Genomic DNA, 21,443 nt, shown 5'->3' with positions numbered 1-21,443 from the left:
GCCGATGTTCTTGTCAAAGGAAGAGTCCATACTCCTTCTCTATTGGTTACTTCATTTCGGTAATCCTGTGTCTTTGTTTGAACTTCTTGTATTTTACATTTCAATTAATGATAAGTTGTAATCTTGTATCTTTGCTTGAACTTCTTGAATTTATATTTGAATTAATGATAAGTCGTACATTACCGTTCAAAAAAAAAAAACAAAAAAATGGCAGGTAGAGAGAAAGAGAGAAGGCGCATAGAGAAAAAGAGAGAAAGGGCTGTAGAGAGAGATTTAATGGGTGAAGTAAGTGAGGGGAATGGTAGTTTAGTCTTTAACAAATGATTTTTTTATTGAGGTAAAAGCAAGAAAAATAGTAACTGAGTCATAGGTGTGAAACTAAAAATATTGGAGAGTAGAACGTCTACTAAATACATAGATATTTTTAAATTTTTGGGTTGGGTTTGACTGGGTCCAGGTCCCGCACGATATTTTTCAGGTTTGGATTCGGTTGGGTCTGGATCCCATATATTTTTTTTGAGTTCGTACCCGACTTGACCCGTTGCCACCCCTACCTCAAGTGAAAAGTCTCGTTTGGCTTGGCCTCTCTCTCACTCTCATTCTCTCCTCCTCCGATGTAAAGCCATGCTTGGCTTTGGTATCTCTCTCTTTTTTTAGACAAATGTTTAAAACTTTTATTGATGACTAATTAGAAGAGATTATATCTGAAGAGATCAAAAGCGAAGGCAATGAAGCACCTCCCATAGCCAAAGAGTCAGCTAGTGAGTTTGCTTCTCGGTAAACATGAGAGAAGGAAAAAAAAAATGGTTCGGTCACATCCATGATTTGCAACCAAGAGAACGAAGCTTCCATGGAACTCACTGTTCTTTTTTGCACCACTTAATCACATTCAAAGAATCCCCTTCAAGCCAAACATTCGTTCTCAGATTCTTCTCAAACAAAATTTTCACCTCACATAAAAGATCACTTAATTCAGCATAATTTACAGTTTTAACCCCAATCGGACTAGCAAAAGAGAAAATTATAGAACCCAAGGAATCACACACTACACCACCAATTCTAGCAAGACCTAAGTTTCCCAGAGAACTCCCATCAAAGTTAAGCTTAATACTTCCAACAGAAGGTGCAGTCCAAAAACATCGTGGCCTACTACGAGCACACCCAAGGAAAAAGAGGCTGCTAAGGTTTGCCATCACATCAACTTTTGGAATCCCCCACCCTTTTTTTGTCACAGACAATCATAACCAAATCGAGTGTTTGATGTTGGTTAAAAGTTTCTCAAAGGGGAGGGAGTTACCTTCAAAGGTTCTCCCTTTAAATTCATGTTATAAAGACAGTGAATAAGTAAGTGTGCACTCGACTTCCCATCAGCTTTACACAGTAAACAGACATTAGGCAAGATTTTTCCCTTTTTTATCAAGTTGTCAATGGTTGAAATCTTATTCAGAGATGCAAGCCAAATAAAACCTTGCACTTTATGCGAGATGGGCCACTTCCAAATTTATGCTACTTTTGGATTAAACCATCTCAGCCTATCATGAAACAGGAGGTTGTAACACAATTTAACAGAGAACATCCCATCACTTTCTGTATCCCAAATAATTTCATCCTTTGCATTAATTACAACATAAGCTTTATCTAAAGTTTCCATTAAAGAGCACCATTGGGAAAGATGGGCATGGCTCGGCCAGCCATAAGATAGAGAAATATTCCAAGAATTTTGTGTACCCCTTCTTTCTAGAGCATTACTAACCGTCAAATTGGGCAAGGTACCCAATCCATAAAGGTCAGGAAAGACTACTTTTAAAGGGTAATCCCCTATCCATTTATGGTGCCATAAAAGTACTTGATTGCCACAACCAATAGTCCACCTCGAATATCCCAAAATAATAGGCCTACATCTATAAATAGCCTTCCAAACTTGTGACACCTCCCTCCCATATCCATTATCCAACCACATTCGGAATCTATCTATCCCATATTTAGCTAAAAGTACTTTAAACCAAATATGGTTTTTGAACTGTAAATTTCGCCACCACCATTTACATAAAAGTGCCTGGTTAAACACCCTTATCCTTCTTATACCCAAACCTCCTTCTTTCTTCGGCGTACGAACTCTATTCCACCTCAGCAAGTGAAACTTCTTCACAACAATACTAGAACCCCACAGGAAGTCCCGCATCATTTTCTCTAATTTTCGTGCAACCGAAGCAAGCATATTTATCAAAGACATTTGATAGACTGGGAGATTGGCTAGAGATGATCTCAGCAATGTGACCCTTCCACCAAACAAGAGGTGTTTGTGCTTCCAAAGATCCAATTTAAATTGAACTCTTGCAAGCACAATATCCCAGACTGCAATAGAAAGTCTCGAATCCGAGATGGGAAGTGCAATATAGTAATAGGAAATGTTCCTACCTTACAACCTATCAAGTTTGCTAACTCCTCTGTCACTTCCTCAGAACAGTTAATCCCAACCATGGAAGACTTATGGAAATTAACTTTAAGTCCCAAAGTAAATTCATAAATTTCCAAGAATCTGACAATATTTGAAACTTATGATGACTCCACCTCATAGAAAATAAGGGTATCATCAGCATATTGAAGATGAGAGATTTGAATATCAGAGTTAGAAATATGAAATCCAGTAAAATTACCCAAAGTTTCCACCCTATTTAGCATTAAACTAAAACATTCAGCATAAATTGTAAAGAAAAAAGGAGAAAGATGATCCCTTTGTCGCAAAAGGAGAAAGAAGAACCCTTTGTTGCAACCCTCTAGAAGCATTGAAGAAACCAATGGGACTACCTTTAAAAAGAAAAGGAGAAAGATGATCCCTTTGTTGCAAAAGGAGAAAGAGGATCCCTTTGTCGCAATCCTCTAGAGGCATTGAAGAAACTAATGGGACTACCTTTAAAAAAGACTGAGAAATATGCAGAAGAAATATACCCAAAAATCTATGACCTCTATCTCTCACCAAAGCCCATTGCCCTCAAAATTTCTAATAAGGCTCCCCATTCGATCCGGTCATAAGCTTCTTCCATATCCAGCTTGAAGAGAATACCCGGCTTCTTACTGATAACTCTAAAATGAATGCATTCTTACTAATAACTAATAATTTGACGATCTTGGATAAAAGCTAACTGGCTTTAGCCTCTCTCTCTCCTCGAGTGTAAAGCCATGCTTGGCTTTGGCCGCTCTCCTCTCTCTCTATAGAGTGAGAAGCCTTGCTGGGCATTGTGTCACTCTCATGTATCTCCCTCTACCTGTAGTCCTCGTAACAACACCTGGCCTTTGTGTTTTTTCCCCTCCTCTAAGCATGTTAACGTCGACTCCGATTTTGTATGGAACCCCTCTCTCTCTCGCTTCACATAGATAAAGGGAAAATATAATATTAGGGTGAGCTTTGTGCAAGGTGCCGATCTTGTATTATATAAGCAATGCACACCTCTTACCAAAAAAAAAAAAAAAAAAAAAAAAAAAAAAAAAAAAAAAAAAAAAAAAAAAAAAAAGAAAACAAGACAATGCATACCTCTAAATTTTATTGTGGTTTTAGTGTCATAAACTTTACAATGACTTAAAAATCCATGTTCAACCCTAATATTGGAATTTAAAATTTTAAAAATGGTGCAAATCAAGTAGATCTCCATTAATTTTTATAAGATGTACTATTTTAAGGATTTGAAGTTTTTTGTCTTTATAGCAAGGCAAAGTGCTTGGTGAATCGGATGACTTAAACTATTATTGTGCAGTCACCCAACAAAATATATCTCAAAGATGTATTTTCGATACAAAATTTTAGAGTTCAATAATCTCAACCATGACTATGATCTAAATTTCGAAATTTTCTTTTTCAAAAAATAAAAATTTTATTTTTTGAATTCATTGGTTCACTGTCCATTTTAACTTTTAGTGGATAAAATTTTTTTGACATCCATATGAGAGATTAACGTTAGATAGACAAGGGATTACAGGGTAATAGGTGAGTCAGCACACTTACCAAAACCAAGATGATCAATTGGACGGTTTCCAACTTCGGATCACGTTTCTCAACTGGATTTTCGTGGTGCATCTTATTTCTATAGTATAAACTTTTTTCATAACATAAGCCCACTAAATGGAATAAGTGGCTGTGATCAATCTATTGTCATCCAATCATAGAATTAGATGGTGATGGAGGTTAAGTTGGACTAGGGATGCCGGTCTGGCATCCCTAGTCCGAATTAGATGTGTTTGAGCATGGCATGGTTCCGGGTCTATCTATTCTGCCTAGCCATATTTGGTTGGGCTTGGGCCTAGATAGTAGCCTTACATGAACTTGACTTGTTAAGGCTGCCAATCAGCTCAGTCTCGCCTACTGACTGTACTTCGTTTTGGACCTCTCATTCACCGATTTGACCATGCAACTAGCAGGAGTTTATTTAATTTTCTTGGGAGCTACCTTTCTTCATGTCCACCAATTTTGAGACCGTTCTAAGGCTTCTGTCAATAACGGTATTCAATTCCAGTAATTCCTATGATATTTTTACAATTATTATTTTGGGAGCTTATTCTGCCGGTCGACCCTCTGCGTCGATATTGATGAGTCACCATTTGGATTTATTATCGTATTGTCTCACTTATATGGCATCATGGGACTATCTAAAGATCTAAAATCCTTAGTTTCTCCACTCTAGAATAAACACAGACTTGGAAACCTAAAATTGAACCTTCACTTGGCCAGTGGCAATTGCAGTTTTTCAAACTTCGACAAGAAATGAGCGTCGCTAGTTAAAGTTTTCTCTAAAGATGATGGAACGGTCCCTCCACACTAAATTTTTCCAACTCAGACCCCAAATCTCGTTGTTGGGCGTATTTTTTTACTCGTCTATTTTCTTTATTTACCTTTGATACAAGGTGGTCTCATTGTATTCTTTGTATATAACCGTTCTTTATATTTTCCAAACCTCCTTCTCAATGTTAGGCAAACTCTAGCTGGTGTGGTGGGTTTAGTATAAAAGGCAGACTATGAGGCGGACCTTTTTGTAATTAGTAATTTGACATAGCCCTATTTCTAAGTATTTAGGGATGGACGGGTGGTCAAGGTAGCTGAGCCACAATGTAATGTCAAGAATTTCATTCCTACCGGTTAACAAATTAAAAGAAAAAAAAACACAGAAAAAAGAAAAGAAAAAAAAAGATGTGATAGCTTCCTAGTTGAACTACAAGTCAAACCGTCTATGTATAAATAGTTTGATGATCCCATTCTTAGAGCCAGCTTCAGGGTAAGTCTAGACTGAGATAAAAAGCATAATGGAAGAGAGAAAGGTTATAAACTACTGAAATCCATGATAAATGTTCAGTAAAAAAAAAAAAAAAAAAGGAAGAGAGAGATTTGTGTCCATCAATATGAGATAGGGTAAGTCTAGACTGAGATAAAAAGCATAGTGGAAGAGAGAGGTTATAAACTAATGAAATCCTGTTTAGTAAAAAAAAAAAAGGAAGAGAGATTTGTCCATCAATATGAGATCGAAAGTTCGACAATGGGTGCATATTTTGTGGTCTATTTACTCATTCTCATCTTGTTAGGAATGGTAATTCCTATCTAATTCTTCTTTTTCTTCTCTTCAATCCAATTCGAATTTGGTTATTGCTAGTAGCTTTAAGATCAGGTAATTTTTTTTTTGTTCTGAATTTAAATAGCAATGTTCTTCAGGTCAAAACTTTCAAACAGATGGTATATTGATTTTTTAATGTATATAGTTGAAACTTGAAAGTTTTCAATTTTTAAGGGAAAAGCATCACGTACAATAATGGTATGGTTCATTGTGTATGATATACCATGATACATATGTGCATCTCCGATTACAAACTATAGAGTTTAACCGTACTAAGGCTTTAAAAATACTAGCCTAAGTCCACGATTGAAATAAATGCTGGTCCAGTGTACTATATATTATATGGGAGAGCATTCTATATTTTTCCTAATGTATAAAATTTATATACTTCCCCCTATCCAACTGTCCACTCTTTTCTTAAACTCGTACATGTAATAATAAAAAAAAGAGAGACTAAAATACCCCTAAACGTTTCAAGGGTATGTTAGTCACTTCATTTTACCGAAACTTTTTTTTAATATTGGTTTTAGGTGTGCCACATTGAGGGCACGTACCAAATTTCATATTTGTATAATTTGTCGAAAAAACTAAAAATAAATACTTTGAAACATCAGATCTAGATCAAATGGCCAGACTCACTTGATCAAAATTGAACGGTTGGATGGGAGAAGTATATATCTTCCATAAAGTATAACCTTTCCTATATTATATACCATCGGTGTATAGGATGCACTTTGGCAAAGTTTTCTCACCATTTGCACAGAATAATTATTCACAGACAATATATGTTTTTTTCCATTTTTTTTAAATGGTAAGTACTCACATAAGGGGCACAATCCACTTTTTGTACATGCTTTTTTTAGTTATTGGAACGACATGCATGATGAATATCATGCAAGTAAATTCCTTCCCATTATATGCATACACATTGTAAAATCCGGACTTTCACTTTGACTATCACGCTATTTGCATAATTGTTTGCACGCTATTTGCATGCCTTTTACATGATTTTTATTAAATCCTTTCTCTATAAAAAAAAATTACTTAAACCTTACCAGTCGATCACAATATAAGTCATCAAAATACTCAAACCTTATAAGTTAATCACAATATAACTCATCACATTGTATTGTGTACATAATAAAAATGGATGGACGATATAAAAAAATAGATATTGGATATCAAAGAAGATGGGTGAAATATCATTCGTGAAATGTTAGAGGAGATCAAATATTGTGCGAAAAGAATGTTAATATGGGGAAAATATATATGGATAGGGATTGAACAGATTAAATACTAGATTGTAACTAGATAGCTGTGCAACTAGATCACTGTAACTATGAGGTTAGATAAACATTATTAGATTGCAACTAGATGGCTATAACTACTAGATAGCTGTGCAACTAGATCACTGCAACTATGAGGTTAGATTAAACATTATTAGATTGCAACTAGATGGCTATAACTATAATATTGAGGTTAAATTAAACACTAGATTAAATGAGGCTAGATTAAACACTAGATTAGATGGCTGCAACTAGATGGCGATGATGGTTACAACTAGATGGCACTAGATTGCAACTAGATACCAATGAAATGTTAATATTAGATAACAATTAGATGGCTAGATGGCAATAGAATGTTAATATTCATTGAGTAGATAGAATACGCTCGATTAAACACTAGATAGTAATAGAATGTAAATATTGGATGAAGGATAGATTGAAAAAAAAAAAAAAAAAAAAAAAAGTTTTTACAATATTGAAAATCAATAAAATGCGATTCAAAAGCAAAGAAAAGATCATTTATTTTTTGTGATATTTAAAACAAAGATAATGTGGCTTTTATTTGTTTACTATTTAAGAAAAGAAAGGTTTATTTAGTTTTTGTGATATTTAAAACAAAGATAGTGTGGCTTTTATTTGTTTACTATTTTTATATTGAATTACATAAATAAACACGGTCAACTTATCTTTGGCTTAATTTCTGCTTAATTTCTTACTTTTTGGTTATTTTTTCTCACTTTGCTTAATAAACATATCTTTATTTAATTTCTTAATAAATTTATCTTTGTCTAATTTGTTTAATTTTGATTAGTAGAAAATTTTCTCACCTTTTTGGTTTCCATTTTTCAGATTTTGATGTGGGTGTAAGAAAGATGTATGATAATGATAATAATTGCATATTTCTTTTAACATGGTTGTGACACTATTGCGACACAGTTGAAAATTCACTGGCAACAACAACCGGAAAATCCACTGCATTTTAGAAAGAAAAATAAAAAAAACTGAGAAAAAAATAACAAGAAGAGAGAGAAAAAAACTTAAAAAAAATTAGCAAGAAGAATCACGAACGCGGGTACTCGAGATCTCTTCACTCACCATGAAGAGTTGTAGTTGGCATTAAATCTTTTCCATTTATTCAAATCAAGACATCTCCTTACCAAATCTCTCACAGATAACCTTCCTATGATCACTACTTTAACGATTCCAGATAACCTTCCTATTATCACAACCTTCATAAACGATTCTCTTTTACAATATTTATTATTTGTACACCCTGCCACATTTTTAACCCCTACCAAATCTTCATGAACGATTCCCTTTCTTAAGGATAAGCTGCTTCCTAAAAACAACTCAAGAAAACTCTTAAATAAACAAAAGTTTCTTAAAACCACTCAAGAAAGAAGAAAACGGATCTACAAAAATAAAGTACTTATACTTCTGAAAAACGCACTTCCTTTAAAATAAAAAACATAAAAAAAAAATAGACTTTATCAAACTAACTTAAAAATCCTATTTCTAACAATTGGACCCTAATGAAATAAAAATAAATACATTCATAACTTCTAAAAATAAAAATAATAAATAATAATAATTTTTGAATCAATCCATTCTTGATGTGCATTAGATTAGTATATCTTTTTTTTTCGTAAAGGTATATATATATATATATATATATATATATATATATATTTTATGAAATTATATGAAATTAATCATAATTATAACAAACACTCTGTATATATATAAACCCCAACCAATAATTATTATACACCTAGTCAGGTATTTTATTTACACATCTTTACTGGGAATCCTCATGTTCCTTATTGTATTCAATAGAAAATAAAAATAAATCATGATATGACAAGAATATATTGGAGCTATGATAAAAGATGGAATATATGGTTAGCTAGATGGATATATCTGTATTGCATTTACTTAGATATTTAATCTAAAAGATACTCTGAATTCTTTTTTTTTTTTTTTTTCCTTATTTTTGTGTGTTTAGGTATTTTTATCTTATTTGATGTGTCATATGGACACATTCAGCAGAGCTGATTGATTCGACGGGGAGATGGGTCAAGCATAAGCTGCGCACCATCTCAAAAACCAACATTCAGGAAAACACAGCTTCGAATTCTCATATATTTTTGTATGGTTACTTCGACCAAAAATGAAAAACTTCTTACTTTGGCCAAAAATGGAAAACTTAGTTTTCACAAAAAACAGTTGTATCTTACATTTCATCTTGTTAGTTGTTTAGATTCTAGCCTCCCAAAATGGAAAACTTCGTTTCACCAAAAATATTTGTATCTTACATTTCATCTTGTCAGTTGTTTAGATTCATTTCATCTTGTCAGTTGTTTAGATTCTAGCCTCCCATAACGTATCATGTATCTTACATTTCATGTCAGTTGTTTAGATTCTAGCCTCCCAAAACATACATTTGTATCTTATATTTCATCTTGTCCGTTGTTTAGATTCAACTCATCTTGTCAATTGTTTAGATTTTAGCCTCCCAAAACATACATTTCTATCTTATATTTCATCTTGTCAGTTGTTTAGATTCATTTCATCTTGTCAGTTGTTTAGATTCTAACCTCCCATAACATGTCATGTAAGTTGTTTAGATTCTAACCTCCCATAACATGTTATGCATCTTACATTTTCATGTCAGTTGTTTGGATTCTAGCCTCCCAAAACATCCATGAGGTGTTATTTTCATGTCAGTTGTTTAGATTCTAGCCTCCCAAAACATGTCATGACTGTCATCCATGAGGTGTTATGCCTGAAGAAAATAAGATAAATAAAATAAATAAATAGATAAATAAGAAAGGATTAGGAGCTCCAAAAATGCTCTAAATCCATCACCATCCTTAAATATCTCAAACAGATTGCTTTTGAGGAGTTCGGACAATTTTGGGGTCCTCCACCACCTCAGAACTGGTTTCGAATAGTTACAATTTTAGGGTCCTCCACCACCTCAGGTTTCGAAGTGGATCGAACAACCAATTTTGGGGTCCTCCACCACCTCAGAAGAGGTTTCAAAGTGGGTCGAACACCCAATTTCGTGTTCCAGCGGGACAATGCCATAGCTTCCGTTGTTAGACACGTTCAATAAAAGTGTTCCAGTGGGACAATGCCATCGCTTCCGTTGTTAGACACGTTCAATAAAATCTAGTGTTCCGGCGGAACAATGCCATCGCTTCCGTTGTTAGACACGTTCAAGAAAAGTGTTCCGACGGGACAATGCCATCCCTTCCGTTGTTAGACACGTTCAATAAAATATAGTGTTCCGGCGCAACAATGCCATCGCTTCCGTTGTTAGACACGTTAAATAAAATCTGCTTGTAGCCGGATCATACTTTGTACATCAGAGTTGGAATATAAAATCTGCTTGCAGCCTGATCATACCTTGTTCATCAGAGTTGGAATTGGTAGAGCATATGCAGGTACAAGTCGGTTTTCCTACCGTTTGATTTTTTAGTAGAGTTTTTCCTCATTTCCACCCATCTTTATTTTTTTTTGGATAATTTAGGGGATGACAAACCCCTACTCGTTTTTTAAATCGTTAGTAAATTCTAAATGCGTTAGGTGAGAATGAAAGCCTAGGCCTTAACCGGTGCCTACCACCACCACCCCAACCCTATTCTCAGCAATTCTTATTTCCCAATGCAATAAATAGCAAAGACATTCCTTCCCGACTTCTTTCATGGCTATTTTGATCTATTAAATGTTTTATTACTCAAATGAACTCCAAATGTATGTCTTGTGCTTCTCATTAACTAATGTATAAAATTTATATACTGCCCCTATCCAATCGTCCATTCTGAATGGACGGCTGAGATAGCCTTAATCACAATATCATACCTCTACACTTTTTTATTTTTAAGTTTTTTTCTACAAAACATTTTTGACCCCAAATGTTAGGCGTCCACTCCTCTATTAAAGTTGCACCTGTAAAAAATAAAATAAAATAAAAAATATTTCAATAAAATAAAATGATCAAAATACCCCTAATATTTTAAAGGTAATTTAGTCGCTTTATTTTATCAAAAATATTTTTTTAATGTTATTTTTAGATGTGCCTCATGACATGTACCAAATTTCAAATTCATATAAATTTATAGAAAAAAATTAAAAGTAAAATACTCTGAAGCGTCTGTTGCATGAAACGGTCAATGGCTTGCTTAATAAAAAATTGGACGCTGGACATTCAGGAGAAGTATTGAAACCTTTCCCTTTTGTTTTCTAATATACTTACTTTTTTTGAAAAAAAGACCACCAAAAGTGGGAACACGAAACCTAAGGGTGTTGGTTCGTTTCAAGAAATTGAAAATTAAAGTTTTAGGGCGTTTTTTCATTTTGGCTTCTCTTGCTGCACAAAAACAAAGACTTTAGTCTGCCCTCGTAACTTGAGAGAAGCACCCCAACCCAAGCTCAACCCGTGAATAACTAAACTCGTTGTTTAGAAATAGAAAACTTCAATCTAAATTTTGATTTGCATGTCAAATTAAAATAGAGAAATTTATCAAAATACCTATACATTAATTTTTTAGCATTTTCCTCACTTGCAACTATTCTAAATCATGATCATGTGTCTTTTAATGGGTGTTCCGAAATTAAATCAAAAGATATGGATATAATATTAAATAGTTCATTTTTCATGGGTATTTGGACAAATGTTTATGCAGTAAAGAATAGTATGCTTTGATCCATATGATCATGCAAAAGCACTAGTGCATGTCTGATTATCACACTGTCAAATCTATTGATGGATGGTGATGCACTAGTGTGAGTCTGATTATGACACCGTCAAAGCTATTGATGGATGGTGATGCACTAGTGTAAGTCCGATTGTCACATTGCCAAATCTATTGATGGATGGTGATCAAAAGCAAGTGGGACTAACACGAACTCTGCATGGTCGTCCCACTCTCTTTAGCGTGCATCAATTGATCAGACTACTAAAACACTTATGCAGATTGCTTCTCAATGTTCATACGGATCATTACACTTTCCACTATTATAAGACCATTCGCTTTTGATACAAAGTGGTCACAATCATTCTTAGCCATTGGATGTGAAATCTAATAGATTGAAATAATTCACAAAATTCAAAAAATTTTGTTTTGAATTTTGTACCAAGTCAATGACAAATTCTCAATTCTCAATTTTATATCTAACCGTCAATAATGATTGTAATCTTCCTACACCAAAAGTAAATGGTCTTACTGTATACATTTCCCTTTACACTACCAAAAATGATTTTGATATCACAATCCTTTTTATTATTATTTAAATAATAAGACCCTCACAACGAAACCCATCACTTAAGTCCTGTGTTTGATGGAGAGAGAGAGAGAGAGAGAGAGAGAGAGAGAGCTTAATATTGGTTAACAGATTTAGGACCACATACTGGAGAGATTCACAGTTGTCATTTGGTAAGAGCCAAAACTTACCAGTTTGCTAAGTTCTCTGCAGTGATATTTTCTTTTTTTCAGCCAATGCTCCTTCACATGAACATGTCCTATCCCAGTAGACAAGCATCCTCTGAAAAACTTCAGGCTCACGGGCTAGTCTCTCTCTAGCTGTGTATAAATATGCTTGTCACCCATTAGTAACCCATTGGGTCTCCATGAACAACCCAGCAACCTGTGCTTTTCTCTCATTCCTAATTGCCTTTTCTTTTGCTTGTCATGTTACAGTTGATGGAAAATGGGTCAGAACTCGAAAGCTCGCAAAGCAAGTGACAATCTTTGGAATTGTGTACTGTGATGCATGCTATGAGAACACTTTTACAAACCATAGTTATTTTCTGCAAGGTAGTCACTGAGTCTCTCTCTCTCTCTTTTCTCGCTTCTTCTTGTACCTTGTCTCTCACCCTATCTAGTATGCATGTACCTCTCTCTAGAACATGCCTGGAGCGTCACTTCATACCATATCCAGTACGCTTGTACTTTCTCCTGGTATAGCCTACTTTTGCATGTACAGGCTTCATGTAACTGTCAATCCCTATAATCCAGTAATCTTCATTAAAGCTTTGCTTACTCAAGGCTAATTCAACCCCGATGGTATCTTCACCAAGAAAACAACACATATAAATTTTTTTTCCAAGTACTTAACAGAGAGAACAATATTGATCACGGTAAGTGGATGGTGGAGGTCAACTTTTTAACATGCATGTCATATATCAAGAAGTCTCCACAAATAATACATCTTTCTAATGTCCATTCCTTGCAGGAGCGCATGTCCAAGCTAGGTGTGGTTCCATAAATGCCACATCAGTGACCAATAGACAAGGCATCTACGCAATATGCTTGCCGATTGGCGTCATCTCGAGCTGCCACATTAGCCTGATCAACAACTCAGCGACAGCCTGCAATGTGCCACGTGTCAACTTGACATCGAACATCACACTGGAGTCATCTAATGGAATGGGCCCCATATATGTAGTGGCCCCACTTAGCTATGTGCCAAGTGGAGGGCCCATGAGCTGCCACATGGCATCAGCAAAATTTGTCATGCCTCCACTTGGCAACCCTTTTTCAGGGTTCCCTTTTCCGCCTCTTCCTCCAATTCCACATTTGTCCTTCCCATTTCCTTTTCGGCCTCCCATCCCTTCTTGGTTTTTGCCGCCACCCCCACCTTCACAATTTTCTTTGGAAAGCCCGCCTTCTTGGTTTCCTTTCTTCCGACCCCCATCTCCTCCCCATTACCCCAACCCAACAGTTGAACCTTGATTAATTTTAATTTGCAGTTTATTTACACTCACACACACACACACACCCACCCCACAGCAGCAGCATTGTAGTTAGATATTGAGAGTGGTACCTAGTTGTTTGTATTTGTAACCATTTAACACTATTCAGATAAATAATGTTGAGATACATTCTCCATTACATGGAACTGGTGAAATAGTTGTTGCTAGTAAGACTCTCTCTCTCTCTCTCTCTCTCTCTCTCTCCCCGACTGTCCATGCCACCCACAATTTTAATATGTAGAGCATCAGATATGCTAATTGACTCACAAAATACATTTGTACATACAAACACATGTATATAGGGACTATTGTTGATCCTCTGGTTTCCATGGACTGTGCCGCATTTCAAAAGGACAATTTGCAATTCATCCTCAGGTGCTATAAGGTGGCATCTACTATGTAGCCAAGAGATAAATTTTTTATCTTCAGTCTGAGGGTTGAAAAGGTCTCTCGAAAGCATTGGCAAGAAGGCTAAGTTTTAATGATGACCATGAAACCCATGGTTCGATAAGAAAAGCCTATAGAACCATACAAAGGCATAGTATGAATTGGGAGTAACCCCATGGAGATATTTAAGAGTGGAGGCTTAGGAGCAAGGGTAGAGTGCGTAATTTCTACTTTTGAGCACTGTTGGAAAAACCGGGCGATCTAACCTCAAACTGCTCGGTTAGATCCGGTTTTGGGTAGTTTTGGTGAACGACCGGTATTTAAAACAAAAAAATTCAAAAAAATGTATATAAATTCTAAAAAATAAAGAATTTGGTTTGTAATGAATTTTTTAATATTCATTATATTATGGCAAAGATTAAAAAAAAATTTGGTCATTAATACTCACGTTTATATTTTCCCACCTTTTTTCAGAAAATTTTTAAAATACCCCTAAGCACAAATCGATTCATTAAAATCCATTTTTCATTAATTTTCAACTTCATTTGAATGCGTTTTTTTTTATAATCATTCTTCATATGCTTTTCATATTTTAGTAGATTTTTTTTGTATCTTTCTTATTATTTTCAACACTTTTTTATTGGGACTTGCCCGGTTAGAACGGTTGAACCCGCTTTCAGGCCCATGTCCAGTTAACTGTTCAGGTTCGATTTTGCGAACACTGCTTTTGAGGTTTCGAATATGGTTTTATGTGGGAGTAGGATCAGGATTTGGATGAACTAGACGGTGGCATTGCAATTCAAGAATTGTTCCCCTGATTTGGCAGGTTTGAATACAAATTCATGCACTCAATAGTAACTTGGGTATTAGGGGTATAAATGTTTGAGGCCCCTGCCATAACCTGATGGATGATGTGGTCCAGGAATTAGGTCTAGCGTGTTAGGACAGAAGAGGACTTCATCTATAGAGTCACTACTGACAAGAAAAATCTAGAAATGTGAATGTTCAAGAGTTTTTTCAGTCAAGTAATATTTCCGTGCCTAAAAGGGCAGGTGTGAAAGTCCACCAAGGTCAGTTAGGAAGTCCAGTTTGTGAATCATTGCGTTGTGCAAAGGTTGGTCGAGGAGACTATTGTATATTACTTCGTTCTAGGCACATTCAAGGAAGACCTCCACAATAATTTTCTCATATTTCAGGTAATAATTTGTCAGCAGCATAAAGCAATGGGGGTCACTCCCCTAGTGAAGAAGCCGCAATCCCCGCCCCCGAGGGTAGAGAGGCCTTATTTTGAACCGCGAAAATTGGGAATGATGGATTATGGTTATGCAGGTCCCAATAGGATGAGATTCTACGAAGACAAGCTAAAATTCTTGTAGGTTTCATGGATTTCACATGGATACAACAGCGGAAAACTCATTGAATGTTGCCAGATAGGCAACACATGAGGTCCATACAACATAAGGGGTTGAGGATTAGTTTATTGACTTGATGGTTCTCTCTCATGGTTACAGAGAAGCAAACACGAACTGTTGATTCCCTCACTGGATTGAGTGACTGGCACCAAAATGGCTACAGTAACACCTTCCCTGTCACGTGGCATTGTATCCCACATACGTGGAACATATTAATGGAAATCTAAAGATCTTGTTTTATCATCTTTTGATTATTAATATAAGGCAAGACAAATTTCCCAAAACATGGCTGGTATACTATAGTTGAAACGACAATACAGAAAGAAGCTACAAATACAATGTAAACCAGCAAACTTTGAATCTCAAGATCATAAAAGAGGCCACAAAGAACAAGCAAATAGATAAACAACTAAGAGATAGAGAAAAAGCCATTACAAAAACAAAAATTAGAGAAACAAACAAAAAGGAGACAAAATAACATTACCAAATCAAATGCTTCGAAAAACCTTCTCAGCAGCAGAAATAGTGCTTTGTATATCCTCCAAACTATGAGCCAAGCTCGTAAAACCAGCTTCATATTGTGATGGTGCCAGGTACACACCCTCTTCTAACATGCCCCTATGAAACCTTGCAAATTTTGCAGTATCACTCTTCTTTGCATCACCAAAGCTATAGACCGGTCCCTCAGTGAAGAAAAACCCAAACATGCCACTAATGTGACCACCACACAATGCATGCCCAGCCTTTCTCCCAACCTCTAGCAATCCCTTTACAAGCTCACCTGTTATCTTATCTAAATACTCGTAGGTTCCATGCTCTTGCAAACGCTTCAGCGTATGAATACCAGCTGTCATAGCCAATGGATTCCCACTCAAAGTGCCAGCTTGATACATAGGCCCAGCAGGAGCCACCATTTCCATTATATCTCTTCTCCCACCGTAGGCCCCAACAGGCAAACCCCCACCAATAATTTTCCCAAGGGTTGTCAAATCGGGCTTCATGCCAAAGTATTCTTGGGCACCCCCATATGCTATCCTGAACCCTGTCATCACTTCATCAAAGATCAAAAGTGTACCATGCTCCTCTGTAAGCTTGCGTAATCCATCAAGGAACTCTCTTTTTGGTGCAATAAAACCCGAGTTACCGACCACTGGTTCAAGGATTACAGTTGCTATATCTCCTTTGTTGGCTTCAAAAAGTTGCTTGACTGCATCAAAGTCATTATAGGGGGCAGTGAGGGTTGGGAAAGTGGCAGCTTTGGGCACACCGGGGGAGTCAGGGAGGCCTAGAGTTGCAACCCCACTTCCAGCTTTAACGAGAAAGGGGTCGGCGTGGCCATGGTAGCAACCCTCAAATTTGACGAGCTTTTCTCGGCCTGTGAAGGCTCGAGCAAGACGCACACAACCCATACATGCTTCGGTTCCTGAGTTCACAAAGCGCACCATCTCAATGCTTGGAACAGCAGCGATCACCATCTCAGCAAGGGTGTTCTCAAGCACACAAGGGGCCCCGAAGCTGGTGCCCTTTTGGAGGGTTTCGATTAATGCGGCATTGACCTAAATTGCTTTCATGAGTGAAGTTAACTGAAATATTAAGTAACAAAAGGAAGCGACAAGATACATTGAAATGTCATTAGAGTTATGATACTGCCGATATTGATGTTCTTTTATATATCAGTTCTTAGTTTCCTTCTCTCCTTTTCAATTTTTAAGCTTTGATTTTTTTTAATAGAGCTTTTAACAAAAAAAAAAAAAAAATGTTGTAAGTAAAGCATTTCATTCATTGTATGAGAGAGTATATCCAACATAAACATACACAAAGGCCAAGAATCCACAAGCACTAATCTCATGACATTGTTTGCAAATGTGTTCAGTCCCACGACATTTAACTAGTGTACACAATCTATAAGGCTTGCAAACGGTTCATTGAATTCTAAGCCTCATGAACAAGATTATTTTTCAAGGGGTAACAATCCCACTTGGTGACTCCCCCATCAATTCCTACACTAATCTCGGATAATATTTTAAGTTACCACTCCTAATTAAAAATTTGGTACTGCTTTCAATCCTATGCAGAATCCCGGGTTCTAAGCGTCTAAGCTCATTCCAATCAATCTGAGACTCAAGAGTAAGTTGAATATATTATTATATTGTTCAACAGAGCAAAGATGTGACAATTACCAAATAAATAAGGAATGGCATAATATTTAGAAGGTTAATCATATGAACTAAATTTGCCAAGCACCAGGTCTACCAAAGGCCTTCTTAATGGAAAAGCTAGAACACAAGCATAGTTCCAGTATGATTCAAAGGCTCACCCAGTGTCTATCTTAGTTGCTAAGAGAACAAGTTATCCTATTTCTTTGTCACACCATGTTAAATAGATTTCAGATTTCTGTTTTTTCTGATGTAACTTTTATTTGGTGAAAATCATGGATTTCATGGTAATCAGAGTTCAAAATCTCATGGTAGGCCCCCATTCAGCACTTACAACTAAAAGCATGCCCGCTAAATCTGGATGTGGTAAAAAGGAAATGGAAGAAAATAATACCTTATCATCTGCATGGCCAATAATTGCAGGCCCCCATGAACCAACATAATCAATGTACTCGTTTCCATCAACATCCCATGCACGAGAACCTTTTACTTTGTCAAACACAATGGGTTGTCCACCAACAGATTTGAAGGCACGGACAGGTGAATTTACACCGCCTGGCATCAAATCCTAGAGTTCCAAACTTCTCTAAGTTAAAAATTCGCAATAACAACTCAAATAAAATATTGCAACCTATATGGTGAAGATTGTTATCTGCCCATACCAAAAAAATAACGGAAAAAAAGAAAGAAAGAGAATTGGCTTAATGAACTTATTGAATTTTACACAACAAAGCTCAATTTATATTTTACTTTGTTTTGATCATGTTTACACAATAAATTCTACAAAAAATCATCATACCATGCAGCTCCACTAACTACATCTTATGTAAGAAAAGTATCATTCATCAAAACGATGAGTGTAACTTCAAGGAGTTTGCACGCATAGAAAAAACACCAAAGCTAACCAAAACATGCACTCAATGCTAAAAGCTCACATAGTAATTCTAACTAAGACATTAAAACACATTGATGTTGATACCAAAGTGATTTGCATAGTAACAATAGCTAACGTTTGATCATAACTTATTTCATATGAGGAGAAGAGACTGCGTGCAAAGAGTATCACTTGTTCATCCACCAAACTCAACCTTTATCTCATAACAACAATTCGTATGCTGCTATTCTTCCATCATTTCACAGTGAAGTAGCTATAGGAAAATCAACTCTGATGTAAATTATCACTCAACTTGTATATAAAATCCAACTTCTTAGACTAATTGCATCGTTTCTGCTGGGTAACAAGCTGACTTTTGGTGGGCAAATATTCTGAAATTCAGATGCAGGGCTCTGTCCTAAACCGAATTGGAGTAGGATAGAGATCAAAAGACCCCAGTGTCTACTGCAAACCGCTAAAACTCTAATGAGATTAAGATTCAATTTGGCAATAATTTTCCATGATTCCTCAAAAGTGAGGGGGACTTTTCAGAAGAAAAGAACACAGAAACATAGCGCTGAGATTAATTTTAACAGGAATATCCAAAATTGAGATCAAAATATGGATAACAAATTGGCCATTTTGGCAACCATGTTTTCATTAATTTCATCAGGCTTGGTCCAACACTCGCCCTAAATCCCACATTTCGATATTTTCTCGCATTTTATGATTTACTCAAAGTATGGTCCAATGTTGAGAAAAACCCTGCTTTGCTTAAATCTAAATTCAGACTACCAAAACAAGGGAAACAGATGTGAGCTACCATTAACACCCAATAACCAAACAAAAGCACCAAATTCATCAAATCTGCATTATTCAAACTGAAAATTCACATAACTTCAAATAATGAGGACTAGTAGGAATTACAGGAACAAACACCTATCAATCTTCGATTTCCACCCAATTAACAAACTCCAAAGTCATCAGAAGACCAAAATTCATCAAATTCATCGCTTTTCACGCAAAAAGACCACAAATTTTCACTTCATGCGGTAGAGAATCAAAGAAATTACAAGCACAAAAGGAACCAGAACCTTCCATTGCCAGATTCCAGACGAGAAGAAACGAAAACCAAAACCTAACCCTTACCTTTGCGGCATTGAAAACCTCTTCAGATTTCTGAAGTATTAATCTCTTCTCAACTGAGATGGCCATCTTCACTGATGAAGAAGAAGCATTTGAACGAGCTTTTGAAGAATTCTTTGAAACAGAGATTGTGGGTTTTTGAATTGGAATGAACTGTTTCCATGAAAGGCCTGCCCATTCTGAGCTAATAGAAGAACCTGTAAAACCGGAGAGGGACGCCATGGCTTTAGCTTTGGGAACGAGAAGATAATAGCCCAGGCCTGAGGATATTTGGCTTCTTAGGAAGGGTATATATAGGGTAAAAGATGAAATTTCCCATCTCATTTCGGTCAAAAGGCGGCTCTTTACCATCTTAAATAGTAGGGCTGGAATTGGATCGGGACGGGTCCGGTCCAACGGGTCAGGTATGGTTTATATCATTGTCAGAAAACATGGCGATCTAACCGCTAATCATCAGGTTAGATCAGAACCGGCCACTTCCAATTTTGGGTGGTTTCGGTGATCGATCGGTATTTAAAAAAAAATCAAAAAATATATATAAAAATTCCCAAAAATAAAAGAATTTGGTTTATAATGAATTTTTTAATATTATTTACATTATGATAAAGATTAAAATTTTTTTTGTCATTAATACCCACTTTAATTAAAAAATCTATTCGTTAAAATATATTTTTTTTCATTAATTTTCAACTTCATGCGAATGTATTTTGTTTTAATAATCACAAGGATTTACCCAAAGGGAGTAATCCTAAACACGCTCCTGGAGGGGCACGAAAACTTTTCACTTGCATATAATACATAGGATCCAAGCCCGACGCAGACCCAAACCTAAACCTGGACCCAGTTGGTCAAATTCAATTGGACATCTGAATTAGTGTTTGTAAAATCGAACTAGAACGGTTAGCCAAACATGAGCTCGGAAGCAATTTGGCGAGCTCAACCGGTAAATCAGCCGGTTCAACTGTTCTAACTGAGCAAGTCCCGGACGATAAAAAAAGTGTTAAAAACTAAAAAGATACAAAAAAAAAATCTACCACGGAAGGACACGTTTTCTATGCGGCCGGCCTGCATAATGTAGAAATGTGGGCTTGGCAACAAATATTTTTTAAAATATAAGTTGATCCTAACTTTTTTAAAAAAGAAACGCTTATATAGAGCCGAGGCTCTAAACAATCCAATTGGAGTCTACTACAAAAATTTTATTAGAAAATGTTGTTTTGATGCCCAAATATTCTCAAATTGATCATCTCGACACCAAGATACATGGACATGAGAAAAAATGGATTTCAAGCTTTGAAAATAGTGTATTTTGTAATGCATGTTTGGACCGTCAATTTTCAAGATTTTTCAAGTTTTCATAGATCTGTCGAGCTACACTATTTTTGAAGCTTTAAACTTTATAAATAAAGATGAAAATATATTTTAAAGCTATGACAAAGATTTTCAGTATTGAAACCACATTTCTCAACAATATTTGAAGGTAGGCTCTAATTTTATTGTTTAGGGCCTAGGCTCTATACAAACCGCACCCTTTAGAGAATATATAATCTTTAACATGGAGAAAATGAATAATAAAAAAAAAAAACTATTTTGATGATTAGATATAATAATTATATTAAGAAAACTTTTGGACTGTTAGTTACAATTGTTTTTAGATGGACCACCTATTTGCATCCATCTTTAAGATAGATGGTTTGTACCTTCAGACCGCATATTGTAGAAATATAGCCCAGCCCACATGAAACAATTATCCTTTTTGGAAAGGAAAATGTTTATATAAGGATGTGTTACCTTTTTAAATGCTTTACAATACATGTCAAAACTA

The 21,443-nt window shown here is 35.8% G+C and overlaps 2 protein-coding genes across 2 annotated transcripts; one reads left to right on the top strand and one right to left on the bottom strand.

Annotated features, from left to right (window-relative positions):
- The first annotated feature begins 12,154 nt into the window (after positions 1-12,154).
- On the top strand, positions 12,155-13,779 carry LOC148781491 (Pollen Ole e 1 allergen and extensin family protein). The gene is made up of 2 exons (XM_088870510.1): positions 12,155-12,705; positions 13,124-13,779. The coding sequence occupies exons 1-2, from the start codon at positions 12,519-12,521 to the stop codon at positions 13,621-13,623; spliced, it is 687 nt and encodes a 228-aa protein (XP_088726636.1). The 5' UTR covers positions 12,155-12,518; the 3' UTR covers positions 13,624-13,779.
- A 1,937-nt stretch (positions 13,780-15,716) lies between these two features.
- Positions 15,717-19,880, bottom strand: LOC18434459 (glutamate-1-semialdehyde 2,1-aminomutase, chloroplastic). Its single transcript, XM_006844529.4, has 3 exons — positions 19,622-19,880; positions 17,993-18,166; positions 15,717-16,998 (listed from the first exon to the last, which is right to left on the bottom strand). The coding sequence occupies exons 1-3, from the start codon at positions 19,838-19,840 to the stop codon at positions 15,931-15,933; spliced, it is 1,461 nt and encodes a 486-aa protein (XP_006844592.1). The 5' UTR covers positions 19,841-19,880; the 3' UTR covers positions 15,717-15,930.
- Positions 19,881-21,443: the final 1,563 nt, after the last annotated feature.

This window comes from Amborella trichopoda, chromosome 6 (assembly GCF_054954075.1).
Source record: "Amborella trichopoda isolate Santa Cruz 75 chromosome 6, AtrichopodaSantaCruz75HAP2 v2.0, whole genome shotgun sequence".
Classification (NCBI taxonomy): Eukaryota; Viridiplantae; Streptophyta; class Magnoliopsida; order Amborellales; family Amborellaceae; genus Amborella; species Amborella trichopoda.
This window is presented reverse-complemented; position numbering and strand designations above follow the sequence as displayed.

Bases quoted from the DNA above. Each gene is read 5' to 3' on its own strand.
- LOC148781491 (XM_088870510.1), top strand. From the start codon at position 12,519: ATGAACAACCCAGCAACCTGTGCTTTTCTCTCATTCCTAATTGCCTTT. The intron at 12,706-13,123 runs GTAGTCACTGAG...CATTCCTTGCAG, and splicing joins CCATAGTTATTTTCTGCAAG to GAGCGCATGTCCAAGCTAGG.
- LOC18434459 (XM_006844529.4), bottom strand. From the start codon at position 19,840: ATGGCGTCCCTCTCCGGTTTTACAGGTTCTTCTATTAGCTCAGAATGG. The intron at 18,167-19,621 runs GTAAGGGTTAGG...TTGGAACTCTAG, and splicing joins AGGTTTTCAATGCCGCAAAG to GATTTGATGCCAGGCGGTGT. The intron at 16,999-17,992 runs GTATTATTTTCT...AAAGCAATTTAG, and splicing joins TTGGCCATGCAGATGATAAG to GTCAATGCCGCATTAATCGA.